General features: G+C 41.9%; 1 protein-coding gene across 2 annotated transcripts; it reads left to right on the forward strand.

Annotated features, from left to right (window-relative positions):
* The first annotated feature begins 7,487 nt into the window (after positions 1-7,487).
* Positions 7,488-15,772, forward strand: LOC149146456 (large ribosomal subunit protein eL43). 2 transcript variants are annotated; one of them, XM_089446527.1, is made up of 5 exons: positions 7,488-7,603; positions 14,627-14,666; positions 14,768-14,856; positions 15,195-15,277; positions 15,422-15,772. In XM_089446527.1, the coding sequence occupies exons 1-5, from the start codon at positions 7,601-7,603 to the stop codon at positions 15,483-15,485; spliced, it is 279 nt and encodes a 92-aa protein (XP_089302653.1). In that variant the 5' UTR covers positions 7,488-7,600; the 3' UTR covers positions 15,486-15,772. The 2 variants fall into 2 exon arrangements, with proteins under 2 accessions (XP_089302653.1, XP_089302652.1); XM_089446526.1 differs by lacking the exon at positions 7,488-7,603 and having other exon boundaries at positions 14,618-14,666.
* The last annotated feature ends 324 nt before the right edge of the window (positions 15,773-16,096 follow it).

Here is a 16,096-nt window from a genome sequence, read left to right on the forward strand (position 1 = left end):
ATGGAGAATACTGAATATGCTTACAACCAGAAATGGAAATAAACCAGCTAGGGCGATGGCAGCTTATCTCTGAGAAGAGATGTGATGGCTACATGCCTCTGAACTGTGTTACAATGAGGCTCAGAGGCCTATTTATTGTTGAGAAACAATGGAAAACCCTTAACATTCCAAAACCTAACCCTAGGAGATGAAACGCCAAACTGTGGGCCCCGTTTGGGGGTAAGTTGGTACATCAACTTCCCGGGGTCGTAACTTTGGCATATAATCTCCGTTTGACGCGTACAATAGCTCATTAGAAAGATCTATCCGAGCACTATCATTGTTGGAATGAGCAACATGGGTCCATTCCCAAAAAACGTCGTTTAGGGCCTCAAAACGGCTCCGGAAGTTCAGGACCCGAAAAACTGCTAAAAATAGTAAGTTGTGCTACAATTAAGGAAACTGAAAATGCTGAGAAAGACAATGGTGGGGGTCCAGGTGGACTTGGCAGGTGGCCACCAATATCCACCTGGATCATTCCTCCCCCCTTAGGAAGCAATGGTCCCCATTGCGTTGAGCTCCTCCATGAGATGAGGAAACTTCTGCTGAACTTGTTCCCTGGTGAACCACTTGCCCTGCTGAAGGAGTTGGCCTGCTTTGACAACTCGATACAGTTGGATATTCTGTTGGCGAGTGTTCTTGATCTGTGTGTCCATGATCTGATCAGTTGCAGCTTGTTCCATGCAATCTGGATTTAATTATGTGGGTTTGAGCTGTTCTGCAATGTCGGATGTGTCTAGCAATGGTGGAAAGTATGGCCGAAGGCGGTCCACATTGAACACTGGGTGCAAGCCAAGGAATGGGGGAATGCTGAGCTCAAATGCATTCTCCCATAGCCTTAGTAATGGTGTAAGGACCATATCGGAGTGGTCTCAATTTCCGATAGGCTCCAGTAAGGCGTTCCTTTTGCAAATGCAACCAGACTTTGTCGCCCACCTGAAACTTGTGTGGCACCCGATGTTGATCATGTCGCTGCTTGTACTTGGCATTTGATTTCTCAAGAATGTCATGGACCTGCTGGCGAATATGTTGGATGCGCTCAATGAAGCTGGTGGCCTTATCTGTTTCGGACTGGACATGAGCTGAATTCATGTGAGTAGCTGCAAGTGGCATGGCCACATCAATGGGGCATAGTGGCTGGAATCCCAAACCCACCTGAAAAGGGCTATGGCCAGTGGAGCTGTGAAGAGCTCGATTGTAGCTGTGCTGAACATAGGGGAAGCTCTCGTCCCATGTGCGTGGATGCTTTGAGTTATACATGCGCAGAATGTGCACAATCATCCTATTGACAACCTCTGTCTGGCCATCAGTTTGAGGATGGAAGGCTGTGGACTTCGTGAGTTTGGTGTCCAACATTGACCATAGACTGGACCAAAATGTGCTGAGAAACCGACTGTCCCGATCTGAGATGATAGACTATGGGATCCCAAAGTGCACCCACACTCGTTCAAAGAAGAGTTTAGCAGTGGCTTCTGCTGTGATATTCTTCTTGCAGGCCACCATAATGGCCATCTTCGAGAACCTGTCGACGACCACAAAAACACAGTCATTTCCATGCTTAGTGGAAGGAAGGCCTGACATGTAATCCATGGAGATGGATTCCCAAGGTCGACTAGGGGTAGGCAACGGGGTATAGAGGCCGTGCTTCTTAATGGCCGGTTTGGTGATGGCACAGGCAGTACATGATCGGATGTACTTCCCAACATCCTGTCGAAGATTCGGCCAATAGAAATAATTTTGCAGTACTGTCACTGTTTTCTCGACCCTGAAATGCCCAGCAGCCCGACTGTAGTGTGCTTCCCAAATCATCTTGGCACGCTCGCTTGAAGGAACACAAAGGTGACCGAGGTGGCATAATAGGGCATCCTGGAGGTGAAAATCTGCAACTTGCCGACCCTCCAAGAGTGTCTGGTATGTGTGGCCGAATTCTGGGTCGCTTTTGTAGAGAAGTGGCCAATCAGAAGTCTCGTGCCCACAAGAGTTGAGCACGGTGGTTAGCGCCATGATCGGTGGTCGATTGAGGCAATCTGCAACATTATTGGTGCTGCCCTTTTTATACTTGATATTCAAGTGAAACTGTTGCAGGTATGTAGACCACTTCTGATGGCGATCATTCTGCAATTTTCCTTGGGTCTGTATGAACTGCAGAGGTCGGTGGTCTGTGTGGATGACCGTTTCCTTCCCCAAAATGTAATGCTTCCATTGTCGGCAGGCCTGTACAATGGAATACATCTCTTTATCATAAGTGGGGTACTTCCGGACCGTGTCTGAAAGTGTTTCACTGTGATATGCCACTGGATGTCCATGTTGAGTAAGGACTGCCCCAATAGCATAGTCAGAGGCATCTGTCTCAACCTCAAATGGTTGTTGTAAATCTGGTAACGCGAGCACTGGTGCCGTGCAGAGGCGATCCTTCAACTCCCTGAATGCCTTCTGTTGAGATTCAGACCAAAATAATTTTGCTTTCGCCCCGCCCTTGGTGACTTGACTCAAGGGCCAAGAAATATGAGAAAACCCCAACACAAACCTGCGGTAGAAGTTGGCAAGACCTAGAAAGCTGCGGAGCTCTGTTAGAGTGGTTGGAGAGGGCCAATCCCGAATGACTTGGATCTTGGCTGGATCGACATGCACCCCCTGTTCATCAATGATGTATCCCAGATACTGAACCTGGGTCATGCCAAAAGTGCATTTCTCCAAATTGGCACATAGCTTGTGTTGCCGCAGTGTTTGGAGAACCTGTCGGATGTGGTGGAGGTGCTCTTCCCAACTTTGGCTGAAGATCAGAATGTCATCCAAGTATACTACTACAAAGGAGTTGGTGAATGGCCGCAAGATGTCATCCATTAGCCTCATAAAGGTTGCAGGAGCATTCGTCAATCCGAAAGGCATGACCAACCATTCGAAGAGACCCTCCTTGGATTTGAAGGCAGTCTTCCACACATCGGAGGGTTCGATTGGTACCTGGTGATATCCCGACTTCAGGTCGATCTTGCTGAAATATTTCGCCCCCTTTAGTTGGTCTAGGAGGTCATCAATCTGCGGGATCGGGTACCTATTGCGGACAGTGATCTTGTTCAGCGCCCGATAGTCAATACAGAGTCTCCATGTCCCATCCTTCTTCTGTACCAACACGATCGGGCTCCCACAGGGCGATGAACTCGGACGGATGTGACCTTTCTGCAGGAGCTCCTGAATCTGCCTCTTGATTTCATCGTTCTCCAGAACGGAGCGCCAATAAATTGGTCGATTGGGTAGCGGCGCACCTGGGGTCAGATCGATGGAGTGCTTGACTTGACAGTGCAGAGGAACCCCTGCCAGGGAGGTGAAGATGTCCTCGTACTCCTCCACAATCTTGTCCATCTGTAGTTGTCGTGCAGAGGGGCCCCTTTTGGAGGCCGCGGCCACTGTCTTCTTCTTTCCTTGAGGGCGTATCATCAGGAAAACAAATTTCCTGGTTTTGGAAATGATCTTACTGCATTGTTTTGCAGTAATCAAAGAGAGGGCGGCAGGTGGTGCTACCTCTGGTATCCTGAACAACTTATTTCCCAATGTAATAATAATAGCACGGGGCCTTGATTCATACACAGCATGTCGCTTCCACAAGTATGGTTGTCCTAGTAATACATCACAAACTTCAAGGGGAGTAATGTCACACAATACCTCATCCGTGAAGGGCTTGATGTTGTATGGAAGGCGACACTGCTGGCTCACGCGAAGATCTCGTCCTTGGTGAAGCCACCCAATGGTGTATGGTTGTGGATGTGCTGTGGTCGGTAAGCCCAACCGCTTCACGACCTCTGCCGAAATGAGGTTCTTTTGACTCCCGCTATCAACAATGAACTGTATCGGGGAGCCCTTTACCCACATCTGGGAGTGGAAGAGACGCTCCTCCTCCTCTGGGTCTTCGAGTTCATTTTTCTGGATCTTTGCGGTAGCAACAGTGGCGCTGGGGTCCGCATCAATGATCTGCTTCCCTTTTTCATACCCCTTATCGGGTTCTGACTCAGAGTCGGAACATGCATCTGATTCTGAAACCTTTAGCTCAGCCACCAGTGACTGCTTGGCCCGACACTCACTTGTGTTGTGAGTGGAGCTCTTATGGAACTCGCACCATTTTCCAGTGTCCTTTCTCAGCTTCGCGGCGCTGTTCTTTGCTTGCAGCTTCGGCTGGTTGTCTTGGGCTGTCCCGCCTTGGCTTTGTCCTTTGTTCTGTGGTTTAGGGGCACCTTTCCCCTGCTTTGGATTCGCAGATCCAAAGTCTCGCTTCTTTTGTTTAAACTTCTGCTCGACCTTGACGGCATACCGGTATGCTGCGCCGAGCGAGGGGATGTTTAGGAATTGTATTTCTTCCTGGATGTACTTGTGCAGGCAGCCACGGTATTTGAGTATCAAATGTTGCTCCGAATCCTTGATACCCAACTTTGTGCGAAGGGTATGGAAAAGATTGGTGAACTCCAGCACATCTTGGTCCCTTCCCTGCCGCAGCGTGGTCCACTTTATGTATTCATCCTCATAGCTCCCGACAGGGTAGTACTGCTCCTTGATGGCATCCCGGAACGAATCCCAGGTGGGTGCGACTGAAAATAGTGAGCCAGTACTTTCATCCTTCTGCTCGCAGTAGGTTTCCCACCAGTCCTTGACGTGGGGGGCTGCTTTGAGGAGAGCAAAAACAATCTTTTCCCGACTCGAAAATTCATGAACAGAAAAATAACCCTCTAGCAGATTTAACCATTTATCTACGGCATCTGCGTCTATTTGACCCTCGAATATGGGGATTTCAAAATTAACTTGTACCTTAAAGGGTGTGGCGTTTCGAGAGTAGCTGCTGGAAGCCGATGCGTTGCTTCTGGGTAGCCGCTGAAGGATCTGGGCAAAGCTGTCCATCATCGCGTTCCGTTGTTGCTCGAGGGCTTCTTCGAGCAAGATTTTGATGGGATCTCCTGCCCCCTCGTCTTTCTTCTCGTCCGCCATGGGAGGCCGTCGGGATTTGCGAGGCTGGTCATGCAAAGGTTCAACCAGTTCAAGCCCTAACTCCTTATATCCCGACCTTGTTGGGGACATGCAAAGAAAAACAGAGAAAAAGCAAACCGCTCTGATACCACTGATCCGGATTTAAACAAGAACGCAACAAATTACAGAGATAACCATATACACAAAGATGCAGTGGAAATAATACTTCATTTCATTAATGGAGAATACTGAATATGCTTACAACCAGAAATGGAAATAAACCAGCTAGGGCGATGGCAGCTTATCTCTGAGAAGAGATGTGATGGCTACATGCCTCTGAACTGTGTTACAATGAGGCTCGGAGGCCTATTTATTGTTGAGAAACAATGGAAAACCCTTAACATTCCAAAACCTAACCCTAGGAGGTGAAACGCCAAACTGTGGGCCCCGTTTGGGGGTAAGTTGGTACATCAACTTCCCGGGGTCGTAACTTTGGCATATAATCTCCGTTTGACGCGTACAATAGCTCATTAGAAAGATCTATCCAAGCACTATCATTGTTGGAACGGGCAAGTTGGCCCCGGATTCCCCAAAAAACGTCGTTTAGGGCCTCAAAACGGCTCCGGAAGTTCAGGACCCAAAAAACTGCTAAAAATAGTAAGTTGTGCTACAATTAAGGAAACTGAAAATGTTGAGAAAGACAATGGTGGGGGTCCAGGTGGACTTGGCAGGTGGCCACCAATATCCACCTGGATCACTGCATTACCAAGCTCCAAAAATAGTAAACCCTTATTGACCACTAGAATTCACTTGCAAAGAAACAAGGATTAATTACAAAATGACGAGAATGACAACATTGGAGGGTTTCGTGAATTGATAAGAATCAAAATGCTCAACTCAAGGTGGTGGAGTAAATGTAGGCATATGAAACATGCATATTCATTAATTGAGTAATATTGCTAATATCACGTTTATGCATGCCAACTGTGTGTGTTCGAGAAGAGAAAAGATGAGGGGGATGAACACCATGCAACTATTTAATAATAGACATGAGTCAGATCAGTTCAAAGCAGTGAACCAACCAATCAAATAGGTAGAATAATGCCAAGTTAATTGCCAACTGATCATATTAACACAATTCTTAATGAACCACGTGAAGGCTCAAAATTCATGACAGATAGGTCGAAGATCACGTTGTATTAAATTCATTGCGTAGGTCTAATCACATATAACAATATAAAGTTTCCAGTGGAAGCTTGGTGATATGTTTCAGGTCATGTAATTATGTCGACAATGCTCATCAAACATATATTAATCCATAAAATATCAAACTCAATTGTCGAGGAATCATAACCCTACAACATAACACTTAAATGCAATGAATACGCTTGCTATAATGTTCAAGGTTAGTCAAGAATCAAATCAGTTCAATGATCCCACGTAACATATATGCTGAACATAAAAATATACCATAAAACCACAACTAATAATCACATGTAATCAATAGTCTGCACCATAAAATGTCTATCCATGGCGATGATACATATATAAACAAGCTATAGTGTACAAAATAACATCCAACCACAACATATGGAGCAAAACTTAGGTTATAACATTACATCATCCCACCTTGCACTTGGCCATTTTCCACATTGCACAAATGATCAAATATTGATGTTTTTTTTAAACCTATGACAAGCAACCTTAGAACAACTATCTTTATACAATGATTGTGAACCGAATCCTCTTCACAAAAGTTTAATAGTTTATGGCCATGAATTCTCGAGAGGGATCCCACCTATTAGGTCTCTAAGAAATGATTATAGGAGGGCTTAATTATTGTAATGCACAATGGTTTGTAGGCTTAATTAGTGTTGATCATCGTCAACAACATCTTGAGAAATTTGATCCCTCTCGACACTTATAGATCCGAAGTTAAGATAGATCCAAACTGGTAGTAGTTTAAAATAAAGTTACAATTATTAATTTTTTTTATTTTATTTTATTTTATTTATATGTAGTTTGGCAGAGTCAAATATTTACATTACATAACACCACATAACATAAACTTACAACATCTCTTCCATACTCTTTGGGCACAATTATCACTTATTTTAAACCATTATTAACCTAGATCAATCTTCCATATAATTTCAGATCTATAAGTTTATATCGTCACAAATTTGATCTTCTAGAGAGATATTAAATCTCTACAAGTGCAAACCTTTTCTCAAGTTTCACACACAAAAAAATTTTTTGCAAGTTCCAAGATTTATCTTTTAAACATTTAATAGATCCATAGTTAAAATAAATTTAATTTAATTTTTATTATATATATAAATATAAAGTGTATTATTTTTGATGTATAATAACCGCATTTAATTTTTATCAGTAAAGTAAAATATTTGTAAACCCTCAATTAGTTAATGTAATTAACTCAATTTAAAGAGCATGATTTCGTTCTGTAAACCCTTGCCAAAACCTTAAAATACACATTTTTATTCGTATAAAAGCCTTACCGGCTCCTGTTAGTCTTTTATTGAGCGGCGAGTAGCGAAAGCACAGAGGAGAACGACGGGACTATTAACGGCTCCGCGTCTGCATCGTAGCGATGGTACTGCTTCTCATTTTATTTGTTTATGTCTCTTTGTCCGTGTGATTGATCTTTCGATTCTCTGAACTTTAATGAAAATTTTGTGTTATCTCCTTTCATATACTCAGAGTATTACATTACTGATATATTAGGTTTTGCCCGAGCCACTATGTGCCGGTGAAAATAACTGCACGCAATTCGAACACGCGATTCTCAGGCTTAGTCGATGCTTGTTTGCTATGCCGTTGTTGTCCCCAGAAATACTTTATAATTTGTTGTGATTTTAGGGCTTCAAGACAGTTGCTGCCAGTAGTAGTGTGCTAGTTGTTTCTATGTTGATGTTTTAGAAGGTACGGCGAAATGGGAAGTCCTGGCGATTGTGAGCATTATCTTAAACTACATACGGCCATCCTTATTTACTATGTTTCAATGAGAAAAAACAATGTTAATTTTACCAAGCTAAATACACAAAACTGGAGGCGCTAGAGTACTGCCTCTTCTGTCATTACTGTTTTACCTCTATGGAAAACTAGAAACACGCTGAAATTCAATGATCTGCGTGGGCAGCTCTTGATAAGATGATTTTACAGTAATGAAACAAAAACTACAAATCAGATTTCAATAGATGCATGACAACTGTTCACCCTCCTTACTAAATAGAGTTAAATGCTCAAAACAGGATATATACACATAGTATGTTTTAGCAGCATAAATAAGTTGTCCTATAACACAGGAGACCATTGATTTCGAACAGATTATTCAGTGGACTACGCTACATTGGTAATGAATGTCAAATCAAACATCACGGTAACAAGGAAAAGAACACAAGGAAGTATTGATGGCCTTCCTCAGCAATTCGACGCGGATTACACTAGCGGGCTGTTCCCAACTTTTTCTTATTGAAGCGTTAGGCATCTGGCAGCAGTTTGTTTTTTTTGGCATCCTTCTCTCCTGGACCATCAATCCTTCTCGCTTACCACAACCATCATGAATTTCTTGCCATCACGGTTCTTTGGAAGGAGCTTTGGATGCAGTGGCCAACAGTCTTCATTGGTGTGGCCAATCTTGTGGCAATGACTGCATTGTTTAGGAGCCATCTCTCCATCTGCACGTTGCTTTGCCCGGGCTGTATGTAAAGTATGCTTTTGCTCCCTGAATACTTGCATGTTCTTCCCTTTCATCTCAATATACAGGGCTTAGCCTTGTCTAATGTTCGTATATAAAGTAATCCCAGTTGTGTTGGATATAGCTGTGAGGGCCTCCAATGTGTTTAATAAGCACACTAAGTTCATCTTCTGAAATGTTCAGTAAGATAGCTAATTTTCGGAATTAGGCTTTGTAATCTTGTAGACTGTTCATGACGTTGCCTGAGATACTGCCATTGAATTTGCTGTCCTCTGACATACGCATCTGGGTAAAATTTCTCGCAAACCATATCTTTGAAGTTTGAAGTTACTCTACAGCTGCATTCCTTTGCTGTTGCGAATGTTGGCAGTAGGTCTCCCACCACAGGGGAGCATGCTACAGACAGTTTAAGGCACACAAAGGTAATTTTTTGCACATCATTATATTCTTTGGCTGAAATAAACCTCAAGCTGCCTTTAACCCATTATTCAGTTTTTCTTCCTATACTTTCCCCGCAAATTGCTGAATTTTGAGCTTTGCCCCCACTGTAAACAGGCTTAGCCACACTTGTTTGGAAGGAGTCTTTCAAACCAAGTCACATGTCCCCTGCTGTAGGGCTTTGAGACTTGCTTCCATCCAAGTGAGTTTTACATCAGGAGATACAGTTTCTTCCTTAATTGGAGGCGTCTTCTTAACTCATTTGTTCCAGTATTTTTTGCGGCCAGAAGGACAAGAAGAAATACAATGTATTCACTAAAGAGTGACCGAGACAAAATCATTACAGATTAGAGCCTTGCACTCTGGCACCACCAGCAATATCCACCTGCTCTGCTTAGGCCTGTGTCCTCCTGACTACAGCCAAGATCATTAAATGTTAGCATTTATAATCTGTCCTTAGCAGTTATAGTCGTTTCCTGACTTCAGAAATTGCTGTTGATTCTAAATGCCCATATGGAGGGGCTGCATGGATTATGCAATATCTTAACAGTTAGCCCATTGCCAATTTGTGCAATGATTAACCAGAAACAACTGAAATTTCTTAAATTTACTGATCAAAAACCTCCAGATTAGCTTACAAAGCTGAAAGCAACATTATCTTTACTACTTTGGTATTGATGGATCTTTAACTGTTGCTTGGGCTGGGATTGACTTCCCTGGCTGTGCTGTGCTTCCTTGATGTAGTCTGGTCTATTGCCTTTTTGAGCGACATGGATTGTGCAACATCTTAACAGTAAGCCCTTTGACGAAATTTGTTCAATAATTAACAAGAAACGACTGAAGTTTCTTAAATTTACTGAATATAAAACTTTCAGATTAGCATACAAAACTGAAAACATCATCATTTCTACTTTGGTACGGATGGATCATCAACTGTTGCTTGGGCCAAGATTGGCTTCCCTGGCTTAGCTGTACTGCTTGATGTAGTCTGGCCTATTTCCTAGTAGCTTGCCCATGTCCAAGGATATCTGCCTTTTTGAGCTTATAGATGACAACTCTGGTAAGGGATATTACTGAGTTTATTATTTTTTGGTCCATTATCTGTAGAAGTATTTTTGGTTTGTGCCTGTTTCTCTTCTGCAATCTCACTCATACTTGCATCTTTGCTATCCTTCATATGCCTGAAATCATCTTGAAAGGACTCAATCAACTTACGTTGGTTCTCTTGGTCCTCTGCCAGACTGTGTACAGCTACCTCTCAGTTTACCTCCATTTGTTTGAATGCTTTCCCTACCCTTGCCAAAGAATGGTCTATTTCTTACTTAATAAAAGTGGCAAAATGAAAGTGCTCATCCTCTGTCTTGACCATCAAGGGTCCTGTCACCTTTGCATGGGATCTAACCTTTGCTCTCCTTCGACCTGCCACAAAAGTCTGGTATGATTCTTCTACTTCTGTGGCTGGCATATCCGGATCATATGTGTAACTTGGGCCTAAGCTTGCTCTCCTCCCATCTGCCACAAGAAGTCTGGGATTTTCCTGGCTGCTGACACTTCTGGATAATTGGGCTGTAATCCCAGCATGGTGAGTTGCTTGCAAAGTAGGGATTGTCTCTTCAACCTCTACCTTTACCTTTACCCTGTGTGCTCATTGCCATTGGTCCTCTACCCCTTCCCACATTTTCTCTCTTCTCCCAGCATTCACAGCTGTTGCTCAAACTCCCAACATGGTTGAGGTGTAGACGGGAGTGCCTTCCATTGCTAGCCTGAGAATGATATGTCCCCACTGAAATCAGCACAAGGGAAGGGTTGGTCTTTCAGCCACATTAAAACCTGGACTGAGTAAAGATTTGATTGACATTTATTCTTGGGTGGCTGTGCAGGAATGATATATGAAAATTATAATGATGATTATAATGTCAATTCCATTCTAGCTAACCTCCCCCTAAGGTGTTCTTAATAAGTTCCTTAACAGAGACTATTTTAAAATTGATTTTGCCTTCCAATCCTCTGCTTGCTTCATACTTTCTAGGGACCAATGTTCTGAACATGAGTTCAATTCCCTGTCTTTAGAGGCCATTTTTGCAAACGAGTCTGCCACCTGATTAGCTCCCCTCTTATCTAATTGAAGTTTTAACTGTTTCCTTTGCCTATACTATCTGACCTTTATCACCGTTTCCCTTTTCATTATATCTATTAATTACTTTGAGTCTCCCTCCATTATCACCTTCTTGTGTTTTGCCATTTTTGCTAGTCTGATGGTTTCAAAGAGACAAGAAGCCTTCCCCTAACTGTTGGTTGTACATCCAATATTCTGAGCTAGCAAGGTTATGAAGTTTTTATTCATCAATTCCTTACTACCCCACCGCCCCCCTCCCTTAGTTGGGTTACCTTTTGAGGCTTCATCAAATTTAAGCTTAATCAATCCCATAGGAGTTGTGGTCCAATACTTATAAAGCCTACGTGAGGTCTCTATTCGTTGTCTTTATTGGTGTCTTTAGTTACTGCAGTGGCTGCCTCTTAGAATTTGTGGAAGAGATTACACCAATGTTGATGGAAAAAAATTAAAATTCTTTAAAGATTTTGCAATGAGTATCCCGGTATTACTTATCTCTTTGAGGTAGCTTTTCATTGTTTTGCCTTCGATGAAATTTGTTAATTTTAGGTATGTTCTATGCTTAGAGCAATTTAATTCAATTTTCATAGTTAGCTCAATGTCTTTTCCAGATTAGCAATCACATCAGCATTAAAGTAAACTGCAGATAGAACATAAACATAAATCACAGAAGACAAGCCAAGACTAGAGGATGCAAGATGTGGCGCTAGCCAGGACAAACCCCAATGTGGGGAAACTCTTGATCAATTCTTCTTATATGTTCTTCAATAGTTCAGCGGAGAGAGAGAGAGAGAGAGAGAGAGAGAGTACATCTACAACAGAAGTCAACATTTTGACTTATCTAGATAAGAGCATAGATCATCTCTAAGAAGATGATATGTGAGATCAGTTGGAGACATGCTGCTTCAATTGATTCTCCAAGGTGACTCTTTCACCTATCATTGTGCTAAATCTCATTATCATGCTGCACCTCACCGTGCTACACCATGCTGCACCCATCATCACTATGTTGCATCTCATCATGCTTCACCAATCATGACTGTACCTTGTACTTGCTGCACCAAGCATCATTGCTGTCCCAAGTACTATTGCTGCACCTAGCTGCACCATGTACTTGCTGCACCTTGCTGTTGCTGCTATCCCATTGTGCCACTGCTGCACAATGTCGTTGCTGTCCCATCATAGTTCTGTACCAACATGCTGCTGTCCCATCAATGTCATTGCTGTCCCGTCATTGTTCTGAAGCTGATCATGTTCCCACACAACTGTCGGAAGTGGTATGTTGAACCATGTTGACACACAGCATGTCTCATGTGCTTGCAGGACCATGCTTGCCTTAGCATTCCTTTGCTGTCCCATTTACTATTCAGCTGTCCCTTGCCACTGCTGCCTAGATATATAGGTGTAGCTGCTGTTCCTAACAGTTATGCTATACCTTGCTGCTGTCCCCTTAGCCTTGCGATACCTGCTGCTGTCCCATGTGTCTTAGCAGCACCATGTAGCTCAGCTGTCCCATTTATTAGCATTGCTGTCCTGGGCATGTTTGAGTCCTCAAACTCTCATGCTGTTCCTGTTTTGAGGGTCACCTACAGCCCACCTTTTCAGCCGTATTAGGACTGCATCGAGGGCACTGTAGGTTAGCATTAGGGCTCCCTTTAGACTGTGTTAGGGCTGCCTTTGGACAGCGTTTAGGGCTGCCCTTTAGACAGCGTTTAGGGCTGCCTTTTGGACAGCGTTAGGGCCTCTCTTTGCTGTGATAAGATTCCTCCAAGACTGCGGCTAGGGCATGCTGTGATGAGATTCCTCTAAGACTGTGGCTAGGGCATGCTGTGATAAGATTCCTCCAAGACTGCAGCTAGGGCATGCTTCCTTGACAACGTTTTTGCCTTCTTCTTTGACAGCGTCTAGGGCTAGGGCATCTCTTTTAGGGCAGCTCCCTTAGTCTTATTTCCTCCAACGTCTAGGGCTTCCACTCCTAGATTTCTCTTTCACTAAAATCCAAGATAAGTGGAGAGAAATCAAAATAGAAGTGTGTGTGAGAAATGACTCTCAAGTCATCTCATTTTATATTAAAACGTTGAGCACATGTGGGGTTTATTTGGTTGCTGGCTGACTTTGACGAATTGTCTTATAACACAAATAAATTCATAACTCCATGAATACTTATCGGAATCAGATGATCTTTAGATCAATCCTACACCTCTCGATGAGAGGGATCCAAGAAAAATATCAGCTGCCATAAATAAGATGACCCATATGGAGTTTGGCCCTAGTTACCAATTTTAACAAAATTGATACCCCAGTTTTGTGTCAAACACAGAGAGGCAATGGAAGCCAACTGGCCCTTGCTTGAAGTGAACTTGGATAATTGAAAAAGTGCAAATGGCCACACGTGACTTATGAACAGTTAGGTTCGGAACCTGGGTAATGCCAAGTAGTAATTTCAGCCTCATGCAAAATGCGTTTAGGGATTTCATGTTTCATTGATGGTGCTGCTGCTTGACCCCATAGGAAAAATTGGGGGCCAAAGTGACCAGACTTAATTTTGGCTTGGGACCTGTTTTGGTGCACCAGTTGGACTTGACACAGGACTTGTGAAAGACTTGCCAGTTGATCCACAATCACTTGACACACTATAAAAAACATGAATTATATATTTTAATGAAAAATTATGTTTTTTTACATTTAATTTAGATAGGACATCAACATCATAACACTGAATATAATGCAAAATTAACATATTCAAGTACACAATTTAATCAGAACAACATATATCAAATCACCATTGAGAACTGAATGAAGTTACGGAACCAAAATGTGCAAAGTTCAATCCATCCTATGTCAAGAGTCAAATCTGATATCTTATGACAAAATATTATAAGACCATAATAAATATATCAACCTAGGAATTAGTGCCGATAGAGCCCTCCTGTCCATTACCTTGCTTCATTGGTTTTCTCCAATCACATTAATTCGTACCTCAATTTTTTTGGCTCAGCAATCACACAGAGGATGCATTGGTATTGTCCATGTCACTGACAGTAAAATCTGCTGCCTCATATGTGAAATGAGTTAGAAGTCAGGTTTGAACTTTGAACTGTTAAACCTAGCTGGGTTTTTATAGAACTGATTTGATCAGCTTGTGTGGGACTGGTTTCATGGTCTCCATGGGGGAGGAGTGGGGATTTGTTTGATAGTCTGTACCCAGGAAAATGTGAGGGTTTCAGTGCCAAACCAGCTTATTTATTTATTGGCCTTTTCCAGGGATGGGTTGCTAGTTTAGTTTTCCATTGGATGCCTTCCTGTTTATTTGTTTTGTATGAATATTATTGTGAATACTTTCTGATCATTTCTTGGTAATGCTGCAGACAAAACGTACTAAGAAGGCTGGTATTGTTGGCAAATATGGTAACTACATTCACCCATTGCATTTTTGGGATGGTATGTTAATGTATAAATGGAAGGTCATCATCCATGACATGTGCATTTCTGTTGCATTCTTATTGTAGGTACCAGGTATGGTGCCAGTTTAAGAAAACAGATCAAAAAAATGGAAGTGAGCCAGCATTCCAAGTTTTTCTGTGAATTCTGTGGCAAGGTTAGTTCTAATTCCGAGTATTTTGGTGAATTATGTGTTAAGGTACCACTCATTTATGATTCGTCTTGTGATTTTTATCTTAGTATGTTTGTTCAACATTTCCCTTTTGATATTGGATGCTTAAAGCTATAATGACTTGGGAATGTGTACAAAGAGAGTTTTCAAATTGTAAATGCCAAAATGGAATTAACCTTGGCAATAATAAAATCTCTTTACAGCCAAAGCATATAAATAATTTTGTAGTTTATCATACTTTGTTCTCACCTTCATTGGGTAATTTTAGTTTGTTTGAACCTTGTGTAAATGATATGGATGCTTTATATAATTATATTGTACAGTTTGCAGTGAAGAGAAAAGCAGTTGGCATTTGGGGATGCAAGGATTGTGGGAAAGTGAAGGCAGGTGGTGCCTATACATTGAAGTAAGTAAACATTTTGTATCAGGCTTCATTAACTGTATCAGTTAGCATCTCACATTTATGTGCACTAGCCATTATGATTATGATCTTCAAAATATGCCTTGTGGGTTTTCTTAATGTTACTCATGTACCGTTTTCTTATTTCAGTACTCCAAGTGCTGTAACAGTGCGCAGTACTATTCGGAGGTTGAGGGAGCAGACAGAAGGATGATCTTTTGTAGTTGTTTTACAGCGTCTGATTTTGAACATTTGTGATCTGAAACATGAAGTAAAAAATATTAACCAAATCTTTTTAAAGAGTTGATTTTATCATTGAGATGTGTGGTACTTTCAAGCTAATCTGTAATCTTTTACACCCATAAATTTGTCTGTTTTCTTTTGATAAGTAATAATCAGAGGTTGAGGGAGCAGACAGAAGGATGATCTTTTGCAATTATTTTTCAGCATCTGATTGTGAACATTTGTGAGTTGAACAGGAATTTAAAATTATTAACCAAATAGTTTAAGAGTTGATTGTGATTGCGATGTGGGGGGACTTTCAAGCTAATCTATAATAATCTTTTACATCCATAAATTAGTCTGTTTCTTTTGAAAAGTAATAATCAGATCTTGAGAGTGTTGAATATGTGTTGTTTTCATCTAAAAAAGTTTGGCTGAAAATGAAATTGTGAAATTTTGAAATATGACAGTGAAAACTCAAGCTAGTTTCCGGATTGTTTATTCATCTCAATGCAGGTTTCTTCAGTAAGGTTTGAAAAATTAGCTGTTAGCTTGATTATTTTGGAAAGTGTCTTTGGTATCTGCCTGAAGTTTTTGCTTTCG

This window comes from Pinus tabuliformis, chromosome X, assembly GCF_031772625.1.
Source record: "Pinus tabuliformis cultivar Carrire ecotype Pingquan chromosome X, CPIR1, whole genome shotgun sequence".
Taxonomy (NCBI): domain Eukaryota; kingdom Viridiplantae; phylum Streptophyta; class Pinopsida; order Pinales; family Pinaceae; genus Pinus; species Pinus tabuliformis.

Bases quoted from the DNA above. Each gene is read 5' to 3' on its own strand.
- LOC149146456 (XM_089446526.1), top strand. From the start codon at position 14,618: ATGCTGCAGACAAAACGTACTAAGAAGGCTGGTATTGTTGGCAAATAT. The intron at 14,667-14,767 runs GTAACTACATTC...TTCTTATTGTAG, and splicing joins TGGTATTGTTGGCAAATATG to GTACCAGGTATGGTGCCAGT. The intron at 14,857-15,194 runs GTTAGTTCTAAT...TATATTGTACAG, and splicing joins TCTGTGAATTCTGTGGCAAG to TTTGCAGTGAAGAGAAAAGC.